The sequence below is a fragment of the Festucalex cinctus genome, chromosome 9, assembly GCF_051991245.1.
Source record: "Festucalex cinctus isolate MCC-2025b chromosome 9, RoL_Fcin_1.0, whole genome shotgun sequence".
Taxonomy (NCBI): domain Eukaryota; kingdom Metazoa; phylum Chordata; class Actinopteri; order Syngnathiformes; family Syngnathidae; genus Festucalex; species Festucalex cinctus.
The window spans coordinates 17,833,751-17,859,307 of record NC_135419.1 but is presented as its reverse complement, the minus strand read 5'-3'; the positions used below and the strand labels follow the sequence as shown (position 1 = coordinate 17,859,307).

The following is a 25,557-nucleotide window of genomic DNA, read 5'->3' as shown; positions in this document are numbered from 1 at the left end:
CAAGTGTTGTTGGTCGAACTAGGAGGATTGTACATGTGATAATCCCAAAGGAGAACCGAAATGACAGGAGAATAATACAAAAAAAAAAAGAATGTATAGGTGAGATCATGGATTGTCCTTCCACCATTCTGATGATGATGATGTAATACTTATATACATAATGTTAGTGACACAAATGTTCAAGAGAATGGTCCTCGAAAGCACAATTGTCTTCAGTCGTTTCACTTTGTTGTAAACAAACGCACAAGTGATATTTTCCTCATCATTAAAACAAAAACAACAAACGAACAAAGCCATGTCGTCAGTGACAGCATGCGTTTTGAGTTCTTTGCCATACGCTTCACAACGTGAAGTTAGATTTGGATACAATCCGCTCACCCTGCAATCCTGCATTCTTCTTTCAGGCTTTTTGTTTTTCCAGCTTCATGCGTGAGGATTGGCCGTTACACGTCGTACACTTCATGCAACCGCGCTAGACAGACAACAAAAAATATCCGAAATGACTGTGCTGACACATTAGAACAATTACATTCACTCAAGTTTACAAAAAACATCCATGAAAACTGCTTCATGGATTTTATAGCATCGGGTAGACCAGCACAATCATACTTTTTACTGTACTAAAATATATAAAGCATTTAATGAATATTAAACAAGTAGCATATAATTATTATATATGAAATTTATATTTAAAAAAAAAATCTTTTACAGCAGTTTGACCATCTGTAGCAAAATTAAAATCAAATTTGAAGTAAAAAAAACCCCCACAAAACACTTCAATTTATTACACTCACCATTCAACATGATATCATTTCTCAATTATTATTAACTTTATTTTTTTATGGTGAAGAAAATATTGTCGTTAAAACAACAACAAAAACACAGTAGTAGTACTACAACCTAAATTGTATAGCTCAAATCCGTATGATGCTAATTTGTAATTTGTATATATATATATATATATATATATATATATATATATATATATATATATATATATATATATATATATATATATATATATATATATATATATATATGGAATCATGCAGTCCTGTTACCTTCCATAAGACGAAGAAGAAGACAGCCAATAGCAGCAGGCCTGCGGCAACTGTGAGGAAGATGATCCACCAGGCCACTTTAGTGAAATATTCGTCTTCTCTCTCCAGGAAGACCGTCACCTTTACCTGCACTCAAAAATGGCCGAGCATGAGTTACTTTTTAAGTGTCAGGCAAGTCCCACTGAAGGCCCAGGTATTAAATGCACATCCTGCCACTGAAGTGCAATAAAAAAAATTGTCATAAAATGTCGGTGTGTGAGGCTGTAAAAGTTGTACATAAAGTAGTAAATGTAGGAAATATCTTGACCTTGGTATGAGGATTTTTCTCTTTGAGTCCAATGTTCTCTGGAGAGTTTGTGAGGGTGAGAGCAGCATCCACAACGATGTCCAAGTAATTCAAAGAGCTGTAATCCTGCACAGGGAACATCACAGATTGTTTTTGTTTTTTTTATGCTACGAAGCATTTGAAACATGATTATGGCCAGAAAGTCATTCACCTCTGCCAGAGTAGAATTCCAAAGGCGTGCGTGGAGAACAATCAGTGCAGTTCTGTCCAGTCCTACTAGAGGGCAGCGAAGCTCCGCACACTTGAGTCCATCGGAACAGGACTGAGGAGGACAAAAATGGTTATATTTGTGACGATGTCATCATGTGACATATCAGTAAATCTTGTGGGAATTCTGTTCAATTAGCATCACAGTGTTTGGTTGATAAGTCTCACCAGGGTTTTATATTTTCTTTTTGAAAGAAGAAACGAGAATCCAGCAGCGGAGAGTGCATCGTATTGGCCCTCGTGCTCCACCTCGCGTCTTTCCCTGGAGTTTCCGTGCTGACCCTTTCAACATCCAACGCATTATTTTACACATGAAGCAAGTAGAAAAATGCACAAATCACTCTAAATACATTACCTTCAGTTTCAGTGGATTGATGAGGTCCAAAGGTGAGCAGGAGCCAAAATGTAATCCTGCACTCGTAACCTGAGTCAAGTACAGCAGCCGTTTGCCATCCGAGTTCTCCTTTGGCCAGTGGATGTCCAGCGAGGCGTTGGCGAACGATTTCAGAGATCTGCCCTGGTTTGTTATCTGTTTGCAAGGACAGAAAACAAATGATTTTGACCTGGAACACAAGATTGAAAAAGATAATTACATTTATGAAATAGAGAGACAGAAGGATAATCTTGCCATAAATTCAAACTGAATGGGGGTTCCAATGTCGTCCACAGTTTTTAGGACTCTTTTGCCCGTTAAGCTTCTCCTAAGGGACACTTGAGACGGCTTGGCGAGCCTGATAACAATTACATGCAATGATTACATTAATTATCACATTTTCAAAATATATATAAAAATACAGTATTCAGTAGTACAGTGTGTGTTTTATGATAGTGTCTGTCTGGTCGGAATTGAAGTGCGAATGTGTACCTATTGTTCCGTGAGTATATCTAAAAATGGTAACAACGCTTGCAGACAGAGCACACAAAATTACCCACCACCACATTTTATTTATCCTCTGCAAAGAACTATCTTCGTCTGTGTATAATTATTGACTTATTATTGAATCATTGAATTATCATTGTCATCATTATCATTAAATATTATAATGATTCACAAACTTCTTTCTCCAACAAGGTATGTTAGTGTGTTTTTAATAGTACATAATACTGTAGAGCATTATTTAAAGGGATACTTCACTTATTTAACCCATTATAGCAATAAAAAGTTAATATTTTGTCTGTAATTAATTTGATACTTTAATTATTTTGCACATACAATTAGTACCTTTAAAAACACATTTTGCAACTTGCTGTCGACTGAAAATGACATCACAAGGGCTCAGGTAACCAATCACAACTCACCTGTTTTCTACGTTTGGTCATGTTACATTCACAAGCTGAGCTGTGATTGGTTACCTGAGCCCTTGTGATGTCATTTTCAGTCGACAGCAAGTTGCAAAATGTGTTTTTAATTAAAGGTACTAATTGTACATAAAAAAATAATGAAAATATCAAATTTATTAAAGTCAAAATATTAATGTTCGACTGCCAAAAATGGCTAAATAAGTAAAGTATCCATTTAAAAAAAATAAAATAAAATCAAAAAACACGTTACAAAAACATTTTTAATGTAATTACCATTTATTTCAAAGGGAAAAGTGCTGAATATAGATTACCCAAAAGTTTGCAGGCCCAGTTCAAAAACCACTTTGGCTGTAGCTTCGACTGCTTCTAAGGTCTGCACACTTGACCTATATCACAAGAATGTCAAATGACACGTTATTCACAGTCAAGTCGGCCGCAACAAATACTTGACTTACGTCTGAAGTTGCAGTGTGACGTTGACAGATTTTGTGCTCAGTGAGATCCCAGTTGTGGTGAGCATGACAAAAAATGTAACCTGAAAAGGAAAGGAACGAGAAATACATTAAAAGATGGAATATGGAAGTTGCAAGAGATCCATATTTAGTAACAAAAGTGGGTGTTTAAAATGAACTTGACCTCCTCAAGGAATGAATTTATACAGATTACATTAAAAAGTATTAAACACAACTAAACTGTAGTTTATAAATACACTTTATTATTTTAAAAAAATGTTTCAGTAACATTATGTACAGTTTGAACATTTAATGAAGTGAGCGGAAATCAACGTAGCACAATTTTGAGAATTATTGCCGTAAATGAAACACTCACTTGAGCATCTCTTTGAAGTGGGTTTCCCAGCACACAATCTATCACCGTTCCTTTGTCGTTGCTCGAACATGTCACTTGCGTCTCCTGCAAAAACAAACCATGTAGGTTGTGTATGTTCCAAATCGTAGCCCCGACATCACATGCCCCCCAAAAATTGGAAATAGGCACATTTACTGCTTGCAGCGGCTTCTCGGATCAGTCAACATTTTCAAAACAAAAGAAAATTCTTCTGTTTTCCCTCCCTTTTGATGACCAAGTTTAAGAGATAAAATAAGTTTTAAATTTTTTTTTAAACTCAGTATATGATTTTGTTTTGTCACAGCCTGGATTGGCTGGCAACCAGTTCAGGGTGTACCCCACCTACTGCCCAGAGCCAGCTGGGATAGGCTCTAGCACCCCCGCGACCCTTGTGAGGAGCAAGCGTTTAAGAGAATGAATGGATGGATGGATGTTTTGTCACAGATACATGTTACACAAAATTAATAATGTCCTAAAGTTGTTCTTCTCAACATACTGTATATGCTGTTACTCAAACCTTTTCAGCCATCTAGAGGAAGAGAAAAAAATTGTGAGCTACATGACTACAACAGATTGGACATCATCAAGCTAACTGCAATTCTTGTTACATTTCAACGTTTCCAGTTCCAAATTCTAAGTCATTATGTTCTCCAAGCACCAGCCCCTCCCAACCTGAGAAAACGAGCTGTGCGGACACACCCCTCTGCGGACTAAACACACGGCCATTTTCTCTGAGACTGCCACGTGATAGTAACAAAAGTAGCCTTCATCAGTAAATATTATGTCCAAATGAATTTAAAGCAATCAATTATCTTTTACATTTGCAATGCCAAAGTGCAATGACAATTGGCTCTTAAAATCCTTTCTGGCTGACACTAAAGTAAAACTTATGTAGTGCTGAACCTAACGGAACGAATAGTATAGTGGTTAGTTTTCTTGTTCAGTAAGCAGCAAGTCCCTGGTTCAAAACGAACCCAGTTTCATTTGATTTTTTCCTCCTTCTTTCCTCTCTCCTCCCATCCTCCTCCATGATTTCTTGTGGCAAGGAGCCATTTTGTTTCAATTATTTATTGAAGAATTGGCTTGCGTCAAGTTAATTCAGTCATTTTAATTGTTTAAATTAAGCATTCCACTAAAGTAAGTGTGAAGTTCTTCAATGGCGAATAGCTTGCAATGTTTCGTTCACTCACCGATGTTGAGGAATAAAGAACAGAGGAGTAACGAAGCACATCTGGCAGCCTGACGACCACGTGACTCTGGTGTGCGTCCTCCCCGTCCGTGTTGGTGACGGTGATCTCCAAGGCCACGTCCTCATCGGAGGGAGTGATGACTGCCACACCGTCCTCTCTAAAGAAACGACAACAAACTGTTATGTTGAAAGACGATGCTTAGTTTTGTGCAGAGCCTACATCAAAATCATTCATGACATCATTGTGAGAAAGCTGTTGGACAACTTTGGTAATGCACCGCTTTTATGGGACCATCATCTCCTCACCTGACCAGTGATTGGAAAACATCTCGATGATTTTGGGTTTTCCTGGCACAGAACTTGTACTGGAGCTCCAGGTTACTGTGGCAAATGTTGTCACTGCCGCAGCCCTCGTTGATGAAGGTTATCTAAGGTAACCAATCAGCAAATAGTCCTCAAGCACCATAAAAACTGGCTTGGGGTTGTCACAAAGATGTTTGCACCTTTGACACCAGGCTTTTTTCCTGGTAGCGGTCAAGCACAGGAGTGATGTCAGGGAGTCCAACGGTTTTCCTCTCCGTTGGACTGGAGCTTGGCAGGGACAGAGTGACCGACACTGGGATGCTGCTCAACCTGTCTGCAACGTCACGCTGTAACCAAAGAGTTTTGCCTCAGGGTTACCAGGACTTGACTTCACATTGGATGCGTCCTAGAGAGGCACGCGCCCCTTATCAGGAAACATGTGAATCAGAACAGTAAGTAGGTTGACGTTTTTGCGTGTGAGTCATAAGTCAAGTCGTAGCATTAGCATTTTTAGTTCATTAGCATTTCCTCGTTTGTACACTATGCAAAAGCTCTCAATAACAAAACAGATTGTCATGCTATCTTGAAATTGATATTCAAATGTAAACATGCAAGAGTTGTCAAGAAGTCCAAGTTAAAGTCAAGTCTTTCATCAGTTTTAGCCAAGCAAGTCCCAAGTCCTAAAACTGGCCACCTGTCCAGTCCACGATTTGAGAGCCAAGTTTCACCTGACTTCAGTTCAGGTACGATACATTTAAAACGATAAACCCTCATCTAATTTGACTTACAATTGCACTATACGTAAAGAGCATTAACAGGATGACACAAGAAGAAGCGGAAGACCATACAGTACACCAAAGTGATTATCTGGAAGCAACTAGACCAGGGATGGGCAAACTCGGTCCTCGAGGACCGGAGTCCTTCAGGTTTTGCAGGTTTTCCCTCTTCCAACACAAGCTGTTTCCAATCAATGGGATCGTATCGTAACAATCCCATTTGTTGTTGATGTAGATGTAGACCGTTGATGTAGCTGTAGACCGCTCCTCCAATCAAACCATCTTTAAAAAAGAATTCAGGTGCTCCCACAGAACAGATCGGATTGTAACGATCCCATTGATTGGAAACAGCTTGTGTTGGAAAACCTGCAAAGCATGAAGTACTCCGGCCCTCGAGGACCAAGTTTTCCCATCCCTGAACTAGACCATGAGTACTGAGACAGGACAGTAATTAAAAATTAAAAGTAGTAAAAAAATTGGAACCCCGCCACCCCACAAGACGGCCGTAGAACAGTACCAGAAGTCGGAGCTTGGTGTTAGCACAGATTTTGCTACCTTGGCCAGGCAGCTCCAGCGTCCCCTGAGATGAACCAAGAAAGTCCACTCGAGGGGGAAGTCTGGAATTCCTCCTCACTGCATCAGCGTCCATTGAGAAGCTGATTGCTGCAGAGGAACAATTGAACAGATAATACTTCATTATTTATTTATTTATTATTATTTTTTGTCCTGATTTTTTTTCTTTGAACTCAAGCAAAGAAAAAGAACAGTGCCGTATCATTCAAAACAGAGAACTCACTCAATTTGGGGTTGAATGATGCCGGATGTGCCGAGTAGGCAAAACATGCCTGTACAGAAAAATAACTGATGGAGAACATGACATCAACTCAATAAGATCCCAAAACGTTAACGTAACATTTGGTTTCTGGATATCTTTACCATGTGCGTTGATTGCATTGCTGCTTTGTGACATCTATTTCATTTGGTGTTATTGTGAGAGTGCTGCTGACACTGACCACAGGCCGAGATCTGAAAAATGTTTGAAGTCAGGTCATTTCTTATTGAAAAAATAATCACATATCAAATCACAGTCGCAATCTCAATCCTGAGGATGCGGCAATTAGATTATTAAAAGAAAAAAATCATTCAACCCTAATTACATCATATATTTGAAACTAATGTGTTACCTGTAAACAAAGACTGCATCCGAGAGTGAACCAACTGCCAAATCAGGGTATTGGTTATCATCAATATCCAAGTTACCCGACAGAGAATATCCGAACAAAGTGATTTTTTTCGATCCTGGCGAGAGAACCTGCGATTACACATAAAAAAATGTTGATTATGACTCTTAAAACTATTTCCAAATCGGCAGTTCTTTTCCCAAATGTGACATAAAACCTCACCTGTGCTGCCTTTCTGTTGATACCACTTGATGAGCCACAGTAGATGTATACTCGGCCAGAACCGTCATATGGCGCTCCCACAGCAATGTCTGTCATTATGAAGTTTGTGTACAAAAATATATAATTAAGGGAACTGGGTTACAAGACAAACTTTTACAACAATTAAATCTGCGTACACACATATCGAAAATTGGACTAAATTCCAATCAATGTAAGCAAAGGCCCTGAAGGATAATCTTGTGGTTTGCATTATTTTAAAAGTGATTTTTCATCCCCAATTGTAAATTTTAAACCTGCTCAATATTTATAATGGCAAATCCTTCTTTGTCTGTATACATTCAGATTACGACGTGAAACGGAACAATGGCCACCTCCATATCCATCTTGATTGACATCGCCGATGTTTTCCACTGCGAGTCCAAACATGGAATCTTTACGTCCAAGGAGTTGAATAGGATTAATTTCCAGCCACTTTTCTCCGTTGTTGTTGATGTAGATGTAGACCGCTCCTCCAATCAAATCATCTTTAAGAAAGAATTCAGGCGCTCCCACAGCAAGGTCCTCCCACCTGGTAGGTAGGAAAGCTACTACTTCAAACTAACTACAGCGAAACTTTTATATTTATTTATTATATTTAATTAAGGACATCTAGCACCAAAACAAACCCGTCATTGTTGAGATCCACCACGGCAATGTCGTATCCGAAGGAGGAGGCCAACCCGGGACTGGAAAGGACCAACTCTACAGTCAAGCTTCTCTTTGCCAAAGGATCCGCCTTAAGAAAGGCCACCTGACCACTGTATCCTCCTCTGGGGGCTCCTGAAACAATGGTAAGCTCACCTCCCTTGAGCAGAGTCATTCCGGAGTCAGTGGAGAATCCTGGGATGAGCACATAACTGTAAATGGAACGGGAAAAGCTTCTTTGTGATCCTCTGGAGGCAAACTTACCAAGGTAGCTGTTTCTTTGGAGAGGAATGAGTTTGGAGTTAAAGAGGTCAGTATTGCCAGCCTCTCGAGGAGGTTCACCAAAGATGTCCCGGTTGTCCAGCTGCTCCATCCGTACGATTCCTTTTGACAGAATTCCATGAGAACGTACAGTTGCAAAATGTGAAAAGGATTACAGTGGTACCTTGACCTACGAGAGCCCCAATTTACAAGCTTTTAGTTTGCAACTCAAGATTCCACTGTAATCAAAACTCGTTATACAGTATTTGACCTTTCCATTGATAAGCGCCCGGTGCTCCGAAAACCACAGATCTGTTGTCCTTAGCAAAAGATGCACCGTGACCCTGCTGGCAGTACGCAAACCACTCGTGGTCTTTCTGACGTCTGTTGAGGTGTTCGGCATCACAAACCACCCTTCTCCAAGTCCTCTTTTCCGCCCTGACCTGCAGGCCGTCCCCTAAAATGTAGCACTGGCCCGTGAGCAGGCGAGGCGCGTAAAGACCTGGGCTTGGGCTCCACTGCTGGTACCGATGAGCACAAGTCTGTAAGAGGAAAGTGTTGGGATTATTGACCAGGAGTATCAGCCTTGCACTGTGGTTCTAGTTGAGTTGAGTAAAATTTGTAAGCTACTTTTGTTCTCACTTCTTTGCTCTGAATGTTAACTACTTTTTTCTGATGCTTATGTGTCTTTCCTTGTGTAAAGCACATTGAGTTGCCTTGTGTATGAAATGTACTATACAAATAAACTTGCCTTGCCTTGCCTGAACTTGTCACCCATCAATTGTAGGGCATTTAAAGACAAGTTGACCGGTCATGTTTAGACGTACTGTAACTGGGGAGGAGTCATCCAGTGCTGGCTTGGTGAAAATCAGCCTGAACCACTAAAATCCGGACAACCATAGAATTATCCAGTTTCTTGCTTAACTCATTCACTCCCAGCCGTTTTCACAGAAGCAATCCCTTTCGCTGTTTTACTGGATTTTGACTGATTTTGCAAGTCCCACAGAATATTGTGTTCAATTGCTATAAAAGCATGGAACCTACCAAAAGAAAGCTTAAAGTCTCTTCTTTCATCAGGAAAAAAAAGTATGATTCTATCTGTTTCCGTTTTGCAGCAATTAGCATTAGATGAGAGCTAAGTTTCATCAATTTTCACAAATCTATTTAAAATTGTAAGTAATTTAGCTTTTTTTTTTTTAAGATGGCCCTGGTTGATCTCCTTTGCTCTGCTGCCACCTGCTGGCCGTTTGTGTAATAACTACCATTTCTGCAACCGTTCTTCGCAGTTGAGAGGCTGCATCAAAGCCTTCTGTATGCTCTACCATAAAAAAAACAAAACAAAAAAACATATAAATACGTCTTTGGGACACTTACAACATTAAAAAAAAAACGTATTTACACGTTATTGGGAGCAAATGAGTTTAACTATGGTCGTCTTGTTGTTCAAAGCAAAGTCATTAGTCCTTTACTAATGTTTGCAGATATTCCTAGGGTCCTTTGTGTGTGTGTTGTCTGGGGAGTCCCCAGCAGGACAAAGAGCACTAGATAACATACAGCAGCTCCTTGGAACACTTAGTCGAGATGTGTGAATTGGTGTGTTTCCCTACCATGATATTTTGACCAGGACCTTGGCTTGTCACTCTGACTCCCATCCACTGGCCGTTTATTCCTTTGCTCTCAAGGAACTCTGTAATGAAAGACGTTTGTTCAAAGTTTGTCGTTCCGCTAACTGTCATATCCATACAAAAAGCAAACCAACCGTTGTGGTTAAAGTCAATGGGCTGACAATGCTTGGAAGACGCACTAAGATCACATTGATAGACAACGCCGGTAACATTCCCCAGGTACGGATGTTTGGATTTTGGAGAGCCCACCAGCAACCTGAGGACAAACGCGGTGGAATTATTGTTTACAGACTTATCGGTAAGCTTATCCAGTCTGTTTTACTGTTATTGCCCAACATGAACTGTTTCTAAACTTTCGAACCAGTCTAAAAGCTAAGTTACTAGTTGGAACAAGATTGTATAGAGCACTAAACTGAACTGAATAAAATATATGAAATGTCACCAAGGTCTCAGTATCACTCACAAGTTCTTTTTGGCAGGACTCATCTGCTGATGAAAAGCAACAGAAAACCCAAAGAGGCTGCCCTGAGGTCCCGTTCTCTCCATGACGCTCTGCGTGTCCAAGTTGAAAGCAGCAACATTGACAATCCACAGACAGATTGCGTACCAAAACATTTCCATGATTAGATTGCGTTGTCTCGAGAGCTACACACACTGTATGACAGCTCAGGCGTACAAGCCTCATATAATAGGGCTTGGCCATTGTGTGTGTTGACAGTTGACATGGACAAACAAGGTGTGTTGGCCTGCCATTCATCTTGGCACCACCAACATTGCTCTTGTTGTCAACTTTATGAGTGGATAAGTTGAGTTAATGTTCAACACATTTATGTTACACTGGAAGTGAAACGTGAGACACACCTTTCCCGGAAATGTCTGCTGGCGGTGCAATTGGTCGTGTCAACATTGTCGGGTTTTTGACCACAGATGATACATTGAGGAAACAAATCTCTTCTTCTTGACTGTTTGAAGTACAAACATGAGCTTTTTTTGTCGCTACTACATTGTTGTTATTCTGTATGACTTTTTTTTTCCGAGTTCACCAAGCTGGCCAACTTTGTTACCTTGATGTACTTGTGCATCAGATAAATGCATAAATGCTAATTCTAATGTGAAACATGTTTTATATTACACAATTATTCCTGAATGAGGGATGCTCTTTGTAGCTAATTTTTAGGTTAAAGTTCAATGTCATTTTGGTTTTAAATTCATGCGCCATTCACCATTTTTCATGCTTTGACATTTGCATCTGCATGCACTTTTGCAAAGCAGCCTGTGCAGCACCTACGTGACAGATGGAAGCGGTTTGTGGTTGAGCCTTTGACCAACCACGAAGCCTGTTTACTCAGAAAAGTGTTCAAGGTGGCTATTGACAGGAAATGTGAGGGCAGAGTAATGCAGGGAAGAAAGCACACAAGACATTAGAATCTGTCTGAGGTGTTACCATCATTTATCAGTCACCACTGAAGTGATTGGCTGCTGCTTAGTAAATAGTATTCATGAACACTGTACAGAAATCTCTTTTTAAAACTAGAAAAGTAGACCTTTGGTTAGGTGAAGAGATAATGTTTTGGGGATTCCAGTTAGTTAAAGAACAGTTTAAAGGGACACATTATGTAAAATTTCCCCTGAATTTAAAACACTCATCACATGTTTGAATAAAAGGTCTCTGATATTCTTATATCACAAAACCCAAAGGATAAAGAATTACTTAATGTCAATTTTTGTTGAGAAAATATTCCAATCCTTGAAAATGCAGTATCTGATTTACAGCTATAAGTTTGTGGACTTTGGTCAGAACTACAATCACACATTTCCACTTTTGTTTAGCTAATTTTATGCCACTCCTCAAGACAACAACATCAACAACAAATCTCAACTAGCAACAAATCTAGTAACTTGTTATGTTATTGTAAATTTCTCGACACTGCGAGACCCTCCAGACAAGGTAACGTTCACCCCGAGTGCAAATAAATGCTGCTTGCCCAAAACGTCCACGATCTAATTTAAACATGTTCATATGTTTTTATGAGTCACTATTAAAGTCAATGAAAATGTTGTGTCTGAAATCGAGTTTCATGTTTGTGGACTATAATCAGAAATAATATCACACGCCCCGCAGCACGAATCCCCAAGAAGAAGAAACAAAAATAATGTTCGTGGCCGGTCAGTAGAGGGTGCTAGCGCCTCACACCACAAATCCCCAAGAAGAAGAAATAAAAATAATGAAAAAAAAATACTTTGAAATGCATGTATAGTGCGACTATTTCTAGCAGAGGTTACTTTTTTTTTTTGTTCACCTATTTTGGAACATATTTCTGATCTGGGGTCACAAAAATCTTAACCCTTTGACTCCTTTTAAAAGTTGTACAGTAATTGTACAGTAGCGCCTTGTCAATACAAGAAATTGGAGCATTCAGAGCGCAGGATTTGGAATTGCATTTTAAAAAATGGAATCTGAACATTACTGTGAAGGCCCGGAAATAGTCGAAAACCAGCCAAGGCCACACATGAAGATAATCTATCCTGATTGTCCCTCTTTAGAGCAAGGACGTCAAATGCATGACTTATCTTACATTTTATAAGCTCATCCTGTAAAAGATGATCCTTTTGCCTGAGGAGTATAAAGGGAGGATTTGTTCCAATAATAGGGCCGTATTACATGTGTTTAATATTTAGGATCAGAAATCTTCACGTGTGTGGCGAAAACTGAGGTCTCCCTGTGTCATTTGATTATTGATTACTGATTGTGATTATTCCAAACACACCAACACGTCAAATGTTCTTACTTTTTTTTTTTTTTTTTTGATGAATGCTTAGCCAAGTGGGCCCTTGTCGATATGCCGGCTGCAGGATTCCCATGAGCGCTTACTTGAATTGAGAGCTTTTCAGTTGAAGTGAGAACAAAACAAACGCATGTTGTATTTGATGATGCAGACAGACCACACTGTGACATTTTTGCACCTAAGGCCAGTCAGGAAGTGCGTGTGTGGCATCACAAACAGTCATAAACACACACACTACTTCACACTTCTCCTCCCTCTCACCATCACTTTATATGTGAGTTGTCACCTTTTTGATCACAACACCGCCTATATACTGACAACTCAGTTTTAAACAATACCTTATAAAGCCCCTTAGTAGGCCTGCTCGATTATGGGGAAAAATAATAATCCCGGTTATTTTGGCAATAATCGAAATCATGATTATTCAAATGATGAGTTATGTTTTGGTACAAAAAACAAGAACATTTTTTAGCATTTAAAAATATCAAGACCAAGTCAGAAAAATAGAATCACTATAATAATGTAAGTTACTTTCTGACCTAACAGAACTTATAACAATATATATTTATTATAATATACATTTATTTATTTATGTCGGCAAACACTTGAAGTTTGAGTGCAACATGTGCATTGTGCAGTAGGACGGATTTTTTTTTCCCAGTACAAATCAAGAAAAAAGTTTAAGTGTAAAAAACAAAAAAAAAGTATTAAGTCATAAAGTTCTTAGAAACATTATGCAAGATCATTTTGGATGAAACAACTCAAAAAATAGTATTAATAACCCTTTTTATGTTTATGCTGATTTTGTAATTGTGGAGTGTAATAATTGAAATTTTAATTGAATTTCAATTAATTGCACAGCCCCATTCTTTAGTGCCCATTATAGATTACAAAGACATAAAAAAAAAGTAAACAAATAAACACAATGAGAATGATGAAAATTCCCCAAAAATGAACGACTGCAGCATTGGCCAACAACCTGACGTTACCTGCTGGTTGAGTGAGCACCTGTGGCTAAAACTGAACAATGGCAGGGTTCTTACTTTTTGGATGTGATTTCACCACCCAAATTGGTGGTTGAAAGTAGACCAGCTGAAAAAAAAAGTTGTGGTGCAGGTGGTGTAACGTGATTTGTGTGGATGCGATCAAGGTGCACGCAGATAGATTCTGATCTCTATGTGTGGTGGATGTCATCATATTTCATTCATAAATATGACAACGGCCTGCACTGAAGCCTCGGAATCTTTGTAGAAACCAGTTCATGGAACACAATTCTTTTTTTATTTTTTTTTAAATATAATTAGCTAAGCGACAATAAGTCTGGCTGCCTCGCATTTGACCCACTAGCTTACTTCATAAACAAATACAGTGCAGCTCAGCCTCTGCCTAGCAAATGTCACGGTGAGCGATTTGCTTTTGGTGGTACATAAAACTCATTTAAATGGCTTTTGAAATTATACAATACTAAAAGGCTATTTTGAAACAAAATGATTTACTGTTCTTAACATTTCAATGCTGATTGTTATCTACAGTTTTTTTTTTTTTTTTATAGCAAGGAAATTTTTATCACCAAACTGTCATATGGCATTGATTAATATAAATAATAAAGAGTATCCAATTCAGCACAAAATTCTTAATTGATTATGTTTAAGTGGTGAGCATGTGGACGGATTTAATTTAGCAGAGAAATATTCCTGAGTGAACAGAAGCAATTTTGTTTGTAATTACCTCAAGTTCTTGGAGAGGATTCACTTTTAGAGCCTAATGCAAACACACTGGAAAGTTTTAGTGGACATAATTCCACTGGGCTGGGCCGGCACAGGAAACGGCCAATGAGAAGACTGTGAAATTGTCCCCTCCCCTTCGGTGTGATTCAATTCAAGTCAATAAAAGTTTGAAGCCGACTTGATGCACTGCTATTCGCTTGCTGAAACCACGACAAAATGCGGATGGCGCTTCATCTGCTGCTGCTGCTGCTGATGATCCCGTTCGGAGGCAAGCCCATGCTCAAAAGACAACCGAGTCAGACACTTGTTAACATCTCTATTTTGTGTTTTTTTTTTGTTCTGTTTTCTGCTCAGGATGTGTTGATGGTCTCCACCTTACGACAAAGACGATTGCAGTTGGACAAGATGTCACTCTGGAATGTCCCACTGACCAAAAACAGACAAGCGCTACTATTCTTTGGATCCGACTTGTTTCTGGAACCTTTCCTGAATATTTATTTGGAACGTCAGCTGTCAAGGCTTCAGCATTTATTCAAACTGGGACATTTGAGAGCAGACATCGCATCACGGCCAAAAACGAGAGAGAGATGTTTGTTCTTCAAATTAGTCAAGTGCAGAAAAGTGACATGGCCGTCTACTACTGTTTGCAAGTGATGCAGTATAAAGTCACGTTTTTGAGGGGAACATTTCTTCAGGTCAAAGGTAAGGAAATATAACAAGAAAGAAGGTTTTGGCAGAAAATCTAATTTTGCGATTCTTACATTTGTGTTCCTAGATAATTACATTAACTCAGCTGCTGCCACTCAAAACTTGCGGTCTGATGAGAGCCCACCAGGACGGTCGGTGAGCTTACGCTGCTCCGTCCTCTCGCCGCTTTGGAATAAAACGTGTACAGATGGACACAAAGTTTTCTGGTTCAGATCTGAAACAGACCAAGCACCTCCCAGCTTCATTTACGCTCGGGAAGACTGCAAAAAGGTCCAAAAGGATTCCATGCAGAAATGCGTTTACGCTTTCTCAAAGGACATCAGCTCCTCTGATGCCGGCACGTACGCTTGTGCTGTGGCAACATGTGGAGAGATTTTTATGGGACACGCAACAAAAGGTGAATATTTGATTTTCTGTGTGCTTTTAATGTGTAAATGAGGATTATTTGTCTTGTGTGACCCAGATCCAGATACCATCCGGTGTGATTCACACCAGCATGTTATCTATGTCTTGGCTGCTGCTTTGGCCTTAAGCTTCATCCTTTTAGCCTTCCTCATCAAAAAGAGCCTGACAGAAAGTTGCTTTTGTTGCAAAGGTAAGAGACATTATTAATTAGAAGTATTTTTTTTATTTTTTATTTTTAAACAAGCAGTTCTCAGACTTTTTGGGTACGGGCATAAATGCTTCACAAGGAGCTCCATTAAGGGTGTCAAGCGATGCAAATTTTTAATCACAATTAATCGCATGACTTCAATAGTTAACTCACGATTATAATCACAAATTTTATATCTGTTCTAAATTTACAATAAAATTGTACGTTTTAGTCATTGATACAGTAATTTGATAATTAGGCCTATTCATAAAATTGTGTTAAAATTAAAAAAGATGTCCTGTACTGTCAAACAATGAGTCAAGTCAAGTCAGTGATATTGATTTGTGTTGAGGTCATTTTTGTAGATGCCATAATTGCATTTGTAAGATGTTGGTGACATCTTCACAAGGAGCATTTTTTTTTTGTCATATTAAGAGCTATCTAATCTTTAACATGAAGTAACTTGTCAAATTATGCAAATTTTTCAAATTGTAAAATACAACTTGCCCCCAGTCTCCACAAATATATGCATTATTATTACTGCTAAATTTTGACGTCTGCTGCGTTGCAACTGCATTAGAGTACAGTACAAGCTTTCCAAGTAAGGGGCAGTCATTAATCGCATGTTTTAAAAAAAAGAAGTGGCATTAAAGGAACTTTAAATTAACTCGAAATTAATGCCCTAATTTTGACACCCCTAGTCATAAAAAGCTGGATTCATTTAGAGAAAAAAGTCGTGAGAATTAAGTGAAAAACAAGAACAAAGATGATGTCACAATCAGATGTGTCGTATTTTTCCAAGTCTTTCCAAGAAATTTGCAATATTATTGACATTGAAGTCAAACAAAGACGTCCAATTTTAACAAGTGAATTTTAAAAACAAAACTTTATTCCATTCTAATCATTACATCTTTTATTCAAGCTTTTATTCTCTAAAGAAAAATAATGGGACTCTTATTTATGAAAAGTTGCACATTTTGTTCTAAAAAGAATTTAGGACTTGATTTCTTGTTAAAATAAAAACAACTTTATTCTTGCAGGAATTTCACATTTATGTGATAATACATTGGTTTGCTAATCCCTATATATTAGCAATAAACACCTACACCTTTTTCAAACGTTGTTTGACGCATTTTCTTCCTCTTATTGATCAGCTTGCCGGCAAAGACAAGAAGAAGAAACGTCGAGTCGTGTGCAGCAGGTCAATTGACAAAATTCTCCGCATGTTTACTCGCTTTTTACCTTCATCTTGTGACGCATGTGACTTGTGTTTCTCAGAGCGAGGAAGACTCTTTGGTTTATTCCGTGCCGAAAATCATCGCCAGGAGAAGTGGGAAAGCCAACCCGACCAAAGCGAGCGTTGCAGAGGAATTTAGCACGTATACCGACGTCCGTCTTCGGAACTAAGCGAAATGATTGTAAACTTTTGTGTTGAGACTTTTTGAGGGATTCTGATTTCAAAGTACTGCAGGACTTTTACAGTGCAAGGAACCATATTTGGTATTTTCGTGAACTCAACTATCACTTATATGATTTCTCTCAGTCAATCAGAAAATTTGCTACGTCTTCAATTTTTTTTCTAAGATCCAATGATAAGAAACTAATAGAAAAGAAACCATCCACAATCGTTAAAAAAAATATTCCAATGATCAATTTTCTTCATTTGAAATAATATGAACATGTTAATGTTGTATTTGCATTTTAAATGAGTGAAGCTTCGTCATGCGCTCGTGCTTGACCTGAAAACGTCTCCAAATATTTTTGCTATATTTCATTGCTTATATTTTCACCATGTATGCAGTGATGTCTATGCTGCTCAAACAATAAATACGACTTGAAATGAATATGTTGTGTTGTTCCGATCTCACAATGCTCATCCCACTTGTGTTGAAGTCAATCCAATCCACTTTATTTCTATAGAACATTTTATAAACAAGCGTTTCCAAAGTGCTACATAGTGAGATCCGCACACTATCATACACATAAAATCTAGATATACTATAAAAATAAAATCAGTCAATAAAATAATAAAATACAATAAGTAAAATAAAAATACATTTAAAAATAATTTAAAAACAAATACAAAATAAAAATAATAAAAATAATAACACAAAAATAACTATAAAAAAAACGAAACAACCCCAAGGACCACACAAATCACATTGGACTAAAGTCAGCCTTCAAAATAATTTGCGTGGACGGACAGGAAGAAGAAATCTACTGAGGTCACGCTTTCGTTCTCTTTCAAACGTCAACCACAAGAAGGCTTCAACTTTCCATGCAGGAACTGTTGTGGAGGCCTCAACTCTTGTTGCCTGCCTGTGCAAGTGCGTAAACAAGTGTATGTGCGTGGGTCTGAAACATGCAGTCATTTTGGTTATGAGGCTTGAAGCATTAGTGTGTAAGTGTGTGTGTATATGAGAGATACAGCATTTCTGGTTAGAAGGCCTGAATGTGTTTGTGTCTGTTCGTTATATCACATTCATTGAAAAATTAACATTTTTGGAGTGAATTTGAGTGTCATTATTATTTTTTGTGCGATTGACTGGCGACAAGTCCATGGTTTACCCCACCTCTTGGTCAGTTGGGAAATGTGCAATAGAAAATGGAAGCATGGATTTTTGAGAATTTCTTTCCATGGTGGAATTTGTTATTTTGGAGATGAATTAATGCGACATTTAGAGTCCTAAAGTGCGAATACAGCTGATTAAAGATGCAGTATGTGCTTTCTCAAAGACAAAAAAAAAAAAAAAAAAAATCAACATTCAACATGTTTATTAAAAATAATAATAAAATAAAATAAAATAAGAAGCTGTAAATAGAAGGGATGAGTAACTTTCAAGTTTGTGAGCCCATTTGAGGTGTTGCGACAAAACATGAAGATTCTGGAAAATGAAAATCTACGGAAAACCTTATGAACTTCACAAAACCCAAATTTACCTTTTTTTTTGGTCCAATTATGCTGAACGTAACAAGAGCTTTTCATCAGGCCCACGCACACACCGATGAGCGACACCAGCAAAAAAAAAAAAAAAGGGTCACAGTTTGCAGAGAAAAAAAAGCAGCGGAAGTCAATTTTCTGCATTTCTGCGTGACGACGGTTTGCAACAGGCAGACGTCGTCAAGACTGAGTGGAAAGTCAACACTCAAGGCGACCGGTCACCATGGCGAGCGGACTGACTGCCGTCGTGCTTCTCAGCACGTTGTGTGAGTGACATGACGTTTGGAATATCAACCGCCGTCAAATTTGACAACCACTTTTCCACTTTTGATCTTCTCAGCTGTGATCGAAGGGCTGCAGCCGGTGTCTTTGGTCACGGTGGACGCTGGCGTCAACGTCACGTTCACGTGCCCACGCTCCGAGAACATGGGGGACATATTCTACTGGTACAAGATCAAGTTGGGATATATGATCGAAACCATCGTGGAGGGATACTTTGGAGAACTGTCCCTTCGAGGTCGGTTTCAGAACGGCAGATTCCAAACCGCACGGGTGGCTGACGTTTACGTTTTAAACATCACCGACATCAGCAAAGAAGACGAAGCCACGTACACTTGCCAAGCTGGAACCTCGTACAACATGCGCTTCATTGACAGCACGCATTTGCTTGTCAAAGGTAACGTGAAAGTGTTCGTTTGTTCGTTGTCTTTCCAAGACGTTTTCCATGGTGAGGCTGCGGTGCTTCCGTGTGGCAAAAAGACTGAAATGTCATGTGGCAAAGGCAGAATAAGTGAAAAAAACAAAGTAGATGGTTTGAACGATCTTGTGATCGTCTCCACTCGACTGCTTCTGACACCCACTCGATTTAGGCCCCTTTTCACACTGCACTTAGCTTGGCGCAAAATGCCAGTGAGGAACCCATTCATGTGGTGAGGGGCAGGCATCAAGGTTAACAAAACAACAAAAACCAAAACAGAACAAAATACAGGGAGTCCTCGAGTTACGTCGGAGTTCCGTTCCTACGCTAGCGATGTAACCCGAATTCTTCCTCAGGTAATAGTTTCTACTGGAAAAAGTCAAAACTCTTTTGGGTAAAGACCAATTTTGTCATTCTTTTCAATTCAAGTGAGTTCCGCCATCTGGAAGTACCCTGTTGCCGATTGTTTACAAACATTCTGAAAGTTCTATCGCCTCTTGCAGATCCCGCACACAAGTCCTTCTACGTGAAGCAAATTCCGCAAGCCAAGTCAGTCGAGGCGGGCCAGTCGCTGACGCTCCAGTGTTCGATTCTCTCGGAGAGCAAGGAGAACGTCGGCTTGTGTCCGGACGAACACAGCGTGTACTGGTTCAAATCCAGATCGGGAGACTCGTCCCCGCACATCATTTACACCGCCGACGGACATGATGAAAAGGCCAAAGGGAGCTGTGTCTACCATCTTTCCAAACTCATACACAACTCATCTGATAGTGGGACATACTACTGTGCCGTGGCCACATGTGGGGAGATCTTGTTTGGACAAGGAACTCATGTGGAGACACGTACGTATTTCAAATTCTAAACTAGTGTCCAATTTATGAATGTGTCACTCTCAGACAGTTTTTTTTTAAACACTCTTATGCCTCCAGAAGTGTTCAGAAAGATTTTGATCCTGATCTGGATCCAAGTTAGTGACACTCAGATGAAAGTTTGGCAAATTCCAATCATTTTTGTGTTGATTGGGGTTTCTCAGCATTTTGAGAAAATAAATCTCCAAAATCACTGTTATTCAGAAAAAACAAAACAAAACTAGAGCTGCGAGCAGCTATAAAGGGCCCTCGCAGCCCGGGCCACGTTGGGGTCCTTGCACGTTGGGGTACTGGCATATTGGAAGCAAAATTTCTTTGAAAATGGCATAATAAACGTTTACATGTAGAATATTTTTTTGCCAGTGTGTGTGTCAAGCTCAACGGGTTTTGGTGATTGTTAAGACCTGCAAAAATCAGCGTCCTTTTTTATTTTTAGGCAATGAGTTGCCCTGATTGGTATTTTTTTGTAAAAGTGTATATACACATCATCGCTCGTTGTACTCATTGCACAATGTTACTTTTATTGTCCAAAGGGGCAATCAAAAATGAATAAAACAAAATGGAAACGTACATACGTTTGGATCGGTGTGAAGCCAGTGAACAATTTGAGTGGTGGAAACTAAAAGAATATTCATAAATGACTTAGTTATCACACTTAGAATGAGTGTACATTTTTTGTACAAAATACCGTATGTGGGGTATTTTTTATTTTTTTTTATATAAGCCTCAAGGGCTAGGTGGCGCTGTATTTATAACTGAATGTTGTCATAGAGATACCTTCAGGCCTTGATTATAAGCATACATGTCAAGTGTGGGATTTTTTTTGGAGCATGTACCGTGGAGTTATTAAGCATATCCTTCATTCACGATATTGCTTTTAATGTCCATAAAGGCTATCAAAAATAAATAAAAATATATATATGTTTGGATAAGTCTGATGCCAGTGAACATTTTGAGTGGTGGAAACTAAAAGAATATTCATAAATGACTTAGTTATCACACTTAGAATGAGTTTACATTTTTTGTACAAAATACCGTATGTGGGGTATTTTTTTTTTATGCCTCAAGGGCTAGGTGGCGCTGCATATATAACTGAATGTTGTCATAGAGATAACTTCAGGCCTTGACGATAAACATACATGTCAAGTTTGGGATTTTTTGGAGCATGTACCGGGGAGTTATCAAGCATATCCTTTTTCATTGCGAAACACAAATTTTGATGCCCCGCCCTCATCATATAGTATTTTGAAAAGTCAAAATTTTTCCCCCTGTCGTTGGCTCAGGTCTTGACATGGTCCAGGCCAAGTCTTAACTCAGTCGGATGAAACGTGTTGGAGAAGTGGGCAAAAGTCTGCCCCCTGTGAATGTGCAAAAATCGTCAAAAATGGGACATTCAAAAATTCGTAGCTCACTTCCTGTTCATTTTAGCATATGGGTACAAGAGACTTTTTTGTAGGTCTTGGGCTCCCTCATACACCTAAAAATATTCGTCGTTCTTGCTTAAACGTACAACTGGGGCTGTTTCGTTAAAGATTTCTAGGGGGCGCTATTGAGTCATTTTTGTAAAAATAGCACAATCGGCGATAAAAAATTGCTCATTTTGCCAGGCCAGCTGTGTGTGCCAAGTTTCGTGTGTTTCTGTGCCAGTTTAGGCCCTCAAAATTGGCGTTGTTTTCTTGGCGAACAGCGCTTAGCCACGCCCACAGCGACTCGCGAAAACTCACAAACTTCGTGTTGTGACATCATGAAGGCCGAAACCCTCATCTGAGCAAATATGAGGTAGGTCCAGTTAACGTGTTTGGAGAAAAACGTAGAAGAAAATTCGTAAGAAAAAAAATTGCCACTAGGTGGCGCTATCAGTTAGATGAAATGTAAGTTAGTAGATGTCTTTAGAGCTGGACTCTCATCAATTGTGTACAATTTTGAGAAGATAGCATCATCTCGGTCAAGTTAATGCAGCTTTTGTTGTCACGAGAAATCTTCAGACTTTGCGGCACCGTAGCGGCCACGCCCTTTGGCGAAAAGTTACAATATTCGGTGTGGGGCATGATCAACATCTTAAGGCTTTTCTGACCAATTTTCAACTGGATCCCTTCAACGAGCTCAGCACAGTAGCTAAAAACGTAAAGTCTGACAATTATTGTTACCACTAGGTGGCGCTACATGGATAACTGAATTTTATCATATAGATGTTTTCAGGCCGTGACTATTAAGTTGCCTGATAAGTTTGAGATTTTTTGGAGCTTGAACATGGGAGTTATTAAGCATTTGCTCTTTCTGGACAAATGAAATTTTAAAGGCAATATTTGATGCCCCGCCCCCGTCATATAGTATTTCTAAAAGGCAAGATTTTTTCCCCAGTTGTTCTCTCAGGTCTTGAGATGATAAATGCCAAGTTTGAAGTCAATTGGATGAAAAATGTTTGCAAAGGGGGAAAAAGCATGACCACAGTGAATGTGCCAAAATAGGCCAAAATTGGACATTAAAAAATTCATAGCTCACTTCCTGTACATTTTAGCTACATGGTCCCAATAGAATTTTTTATGCGTCTCGGGGTGCTACACGTGCCTGCCAATTTTCGTTGCTCTAGCTCAAACATGCCGGGCTTGGTTTTTATTTTTCTATGCTAGGGGGCGCTATAGAGTCGCGTTGTTATGACGACTTCATAATATCAAATTTTTCGCCGGGCCTGAGGAGTGTGCAAAGTTTGGTGAGTTTTCGGAAATGTTTAGGTACCCAAAATCGTGATCGTTTACGGAGAAAAAGAATAATAATAATAATAATAATAATAATAATCCGATCGAAAAACAATAGGGACCTCGCAGCGGTAGCTGCTCGGGCCCTAACAAAACACCATCTGTCTTAAGTTAACAAACACTGCGTGTTTCAAGTTGATATTATACTTTATATCGATATCATAAACTATAGCGAACCAACCCAAAATCATGCCGAACCGCTAATTTAATACACCAAACACTCCTCCCGCTAGTTTTTCACACTCTCACTGATCAAATCAGCGTGAGGCCACTGGAAAAAATGCCGTTGTCACTTCATAAAAGCAAGCAACTGTATTGACATCCAAATGATTTTTGAAAGGTCAAAGAACCTTGCGTGACGCAATAAATACAACGATGAGGTGACTATGCTGTCTCATAGGCGGAAATTATTTTGCATGCAAACCTTTCGCTTTGTGACTGGCAACTTCACCAGCAACAAAGTATCACAACAAATGCGTTTTTTTTTGTTTTTTTTCAACAAATCATGCTTACTGAAAATTATCCAAGAAGACCATTTTCTCTCGTTAGAGTCTAAAAAACATCCAGATTTCCAGGCAACAATTTGTTCAAAATAATGCACAGCTGGGATTTGAAAATCATCTACGATGGGCAGAATTAGTTGAAAGTTCGCTCAATTATTAATTCTGTGAGTTAGTTGTTTTAGGATTTCTGATTTTAGGTGTAATTCGTTGTAATTAGGGGTGGCAGGAGATTAACATTTTTTTTATCGTAATTAATCGCATGACTTCATGATTAATCAAATTTTATATCGGTTCAAAATATACAATAAAATGGAGAATACATTTTTTTTTAATAAGTTTTCATACTCTTGTCAACACAAAAGTGGAAAAAAAGGTCAGCTAATAGAAATATGTCTGCATCTTTTAGTCATTGATACAGTAAATTCATAATAATTTATAAAATTACTGTTCTGTAAAAAAAAAAAAAGAGTGTGACATTTACTTGTTTTGAGGCAATAATTCTGCCACTAGATGGCATAATTGCATTTTGAAAGCGCTATAAAAGTGAAGATGACTTGATTTTGACATGAAGTAACTTTTGAAATTCTGCACATTTTTAAAATTGTAAAATTCAACTTGACCCCAGTCTCCACAAATGTATGCGTTATGACAATTATTACTGCAAAATGTTGACGTGGACGTGTCTGCTGCATTATAACTAGAAATCCCCCAGTACAGGCTCTCCAAGTAAGGAAATTTGTGGCGCTAACGGAATTTTAAATTAACTCAAAATTAACACACTAATTTTGACAACCGTGTTGTAGTATACAGTAGTCAAAATGAATCAAGAACCCATAACTCTCCCCTACCCTCTAAAGTCTTGAAAACACCACTGGTACAAATGACAGAAATATGATATGAAGAGGAATATAACATTGATGTAAATCAAAGATTCACCATGAGGCAAAAAAGTGCTTCAACAGATACTGGTATGAAATCAAAAAGAAATAAATCACTAACACGGACAACAATGAAATGTTATTTGTGTCGACAAGTTCCTCTCTTTCATCTCTCAGAATAGGTCGGCCATTGTTACTTCCTGTTTGCGGTCTGAGTCTGCCGCCATCTCAAGCTCATAAATTAGCCTCTTGCTCTTGCATGAAAGACGGCAGGTTGAATCAAAAACAAAACAATGTGACAGGACAGAACCCAGCTGCAAAGTGTCTTTAGAGTGTACTCGTATGAGTTACACTCCTTCCTTCGTTAGTTGGTGCAAGTTTTTATGACACACTACAATATATGTTATTTTCTTAATAAAAAAGTACTACAATCGGATATTTTTCCCCACCCGATCTTGATCTGCCGCGGTTTGCTATAATTTCCTACCAATATCACTCACTTTTTGTTTGGCGGTTAAGTGAAAGTAAAATGCTGGATCAATATGTCCATCAGAGGCAGCTGTGTCATATCTCATGTGGTTTTATGTGTTGTTCTATTTCAGGACAAGATCCGAAACCGCTTGCTGGCATTGCGCTCGGGGCTCTGCTGGCCGCCTCCGTGATTGTGGTCGCTGTTGTCGCCATCTAGTTTCCATTTTGAAGTCTCATTTTCTCATTGATGCTGCATGAAAAGTAGAATTCTTGTCATGGGGGATGTTTGCAAGTAAAAAATAAATAAATAAAGTGTGATAGATTTCGTCTTCCTGTGATTCAAGTGATTCAAGTTAACGCAGGGATGAACACTGCGGCTCCACCTTGACTTCAGTCCAGGTATGTGCATATGGCACCATTGTTGAAAACATTATTGACATGGCATGACATTTCAAAATGTATTTTTTTTTTATTGTTTATAGTGATAAGCAACACAACATTAACATGAACACATCAGAAGCAATAAACTTGTAATAGTATTTCCAAGTACATGTTGAAGCTTTTACTGCCAATGATGAAGATTTCTATAATCATCACAAGTGACAAAAACTGGTCATTATCAATGA

At 38.7% G+C, this 25,557-nt stretch overlaps 3 protein-coding genes across 4 annotated transcripts; 2 read left to right on the top strand and 1 right to left on the bottom strand.

Moving 5' to 3' along the window:
* Window positions 1-400: 400 nt before the first annotated feature.
* On the bottom strand, window positions 401-10,624 carry LOC144025682 (integrin alpha-6-like). Its single transcript, XM_077531960.1, has 25 exons — window positions 10,467-10,624; window positions 10,138-10,259; window positions 9,986-10,065; window positions 8,650-8,920; window positions 8,382-8,501; window positions 8,099-8,312; window positions 7,805-8,001; window positions 7,434-7,522; window positions 7,215-7,342; window positions 6,967-7,056; window positions 6,827-6,891; window positions 6,548-6,693; window positions 5,455-5,601; window positions 5,258-5,379; window positions 4,953-5,109; window positions 3,745-3,825; window positions 3,372-3,451; window positions 3,228-3,302; window positions 2,243-2,345; window positions 1,970-2,143; window positions 1,783-1,896; window positions 1,559-1,669; window positions 1,369-1,473; window positions 1,062-1,187; window positions 401-472 (listed from the first exon to the last, which is right to left on the bottom strand). The coding sequence occupies exons 1-25, from the start codon at window positions 10,622-10,624 to the stop codon at window positions 401-403; spliced, it is 3,147 nt and encodes a 1,048-aa protein (XP_077388086.1).
* A 4,097-nt stretch (window positions 10,625-14,721) lies between these two features.
* LOC144025859 (uncharacterized) lies at window positions 14,722-17,660 on the top strand. 2 transcript variants are annotated; one of them, XM_077532231.1, is made up of 6 exons: window positions 14,722-14,784; window positions 14,871-15,218; window positions 15,292-15,621; window positions 15,694-15,819; window positions 16,971-17,017; window positions 17,095-17,660. In XM_077532231.1, exons 1-6 carry the CDS (start codon window positions 14,733-14,735, stop codon window positions 17,221-17,223), a joined length of 1,032 nt encoding a protein of 343 aa, XP_077388357.1. In that variant the 5' UTR covers window positions 14,722-14,732; the 3' UTR covers window positions 17,224-17,660. The 2 variants fall into 2 exon arrangements, with proteins under 2 accessions (XP_077388357.1, XP_077388356.1); XM_077532230.1 differs by having other exon boundaries at window positions 15,688-15,819.
* Window positions 17,661-18,960: 1,300 nt separating this feature from the next.
* On the top strand, window positions 18,961-25,122 carry LOC144026280 (uncharacterized). Its single transcript, XM_077532864.1, has 5 exons — window positions 18,961-19,023; window positions 19,098-19,433; window positions 19,958-20,296; window positions 20,384-20,442; window positions 25,063-25,122. The coding sequence occupies exons 1-5, from the start codon at window positions 18,981-18,983 to the stop codon at window positions 25,120-25,122; spliced, it is 837 nt and encodes a 278-aa protein (XP_077388990.1). The 5' UTR covers window positions 18,961-18,980.
* The last annotated feature ends 435 nt before the right edge of the window (window positions 25,123-25,557 follow it).

What these genes read in the sequence shown, in the direction of transcription:
- LOC144025859 (XM_077532230.1), top strand. Translation starts at nt 14,733, where the DNA reads ATGCGGATGGCGCTTCATCTGCTGCTGCTGCTGCTGATGATCCCGTTC. An exon ending in GCTGATGATCCCGTTCGGAG is followed by an intron (nt 14,785 to 14,870) that starts GCAAGCCCATGC and finishes TTTTCTGCTCAG; the next exon opens with GATGTGTTGATGGTCTCCAC. An exon ending in AAGTTGCTTTTGTTGCAAAG is followed by an intron (nt 15,820 to 16,970) that starts GTAAGAGACATT and finishes CTTATTGATCAG; the next exon opens with CTTGCCGGCAAAGACAAGAA.
- LOC144026280 (XM_077532864.1), top strand. Translation starts at nt 18,981, where the DNA reads ATGGCGAGCGGACTGACTGCCGTCGTGCTTCTCAGCACGTTGT. An exon ending in CACGCATTTGCTTGTCAAAG is followed by an intron (nt 19,434 to 19,957) that starts GTAACGTGAAAG and finishes CGCCTCTTGCAG; the next exon opens with ATCCCGCACACAAGTCCTTC. An exon ending in TTAGTGACACTCAGATGAAA is followed by an intron (nt 20,443 to 25,062) that starts GTTTGGCAAATT and finishes GTTCTATTTCAG; the next exon opens with GACAAGATCCGAAACCGCTT.
- LOC144025682 (XM_077531960.1), bottom strand. Translation starts at nt 10,624, where the DNA reads ATGGAAATGTTTTGGTACGCAATCTGTCTGTGGATTGTCAATGTTGCT. An exon ending in TCAACAGAAAGGCAGCACAG is followed by an intron (nt 7,343 to 7,433) that starts GTGAGGTTTTAT and finishes GTGTAATCGCAG; the next exon opens with GTTCTCTCGCCAGGATCGAA. An exon ending in CCATTCAGTTTGAATTTATG is followed by an intron (nt 2,144 to 2,242) that starts GCAAGATTATCC and finishes CCTTGCAAACAG; the next exon opens with ATAACAAACCAGGGCAGATC.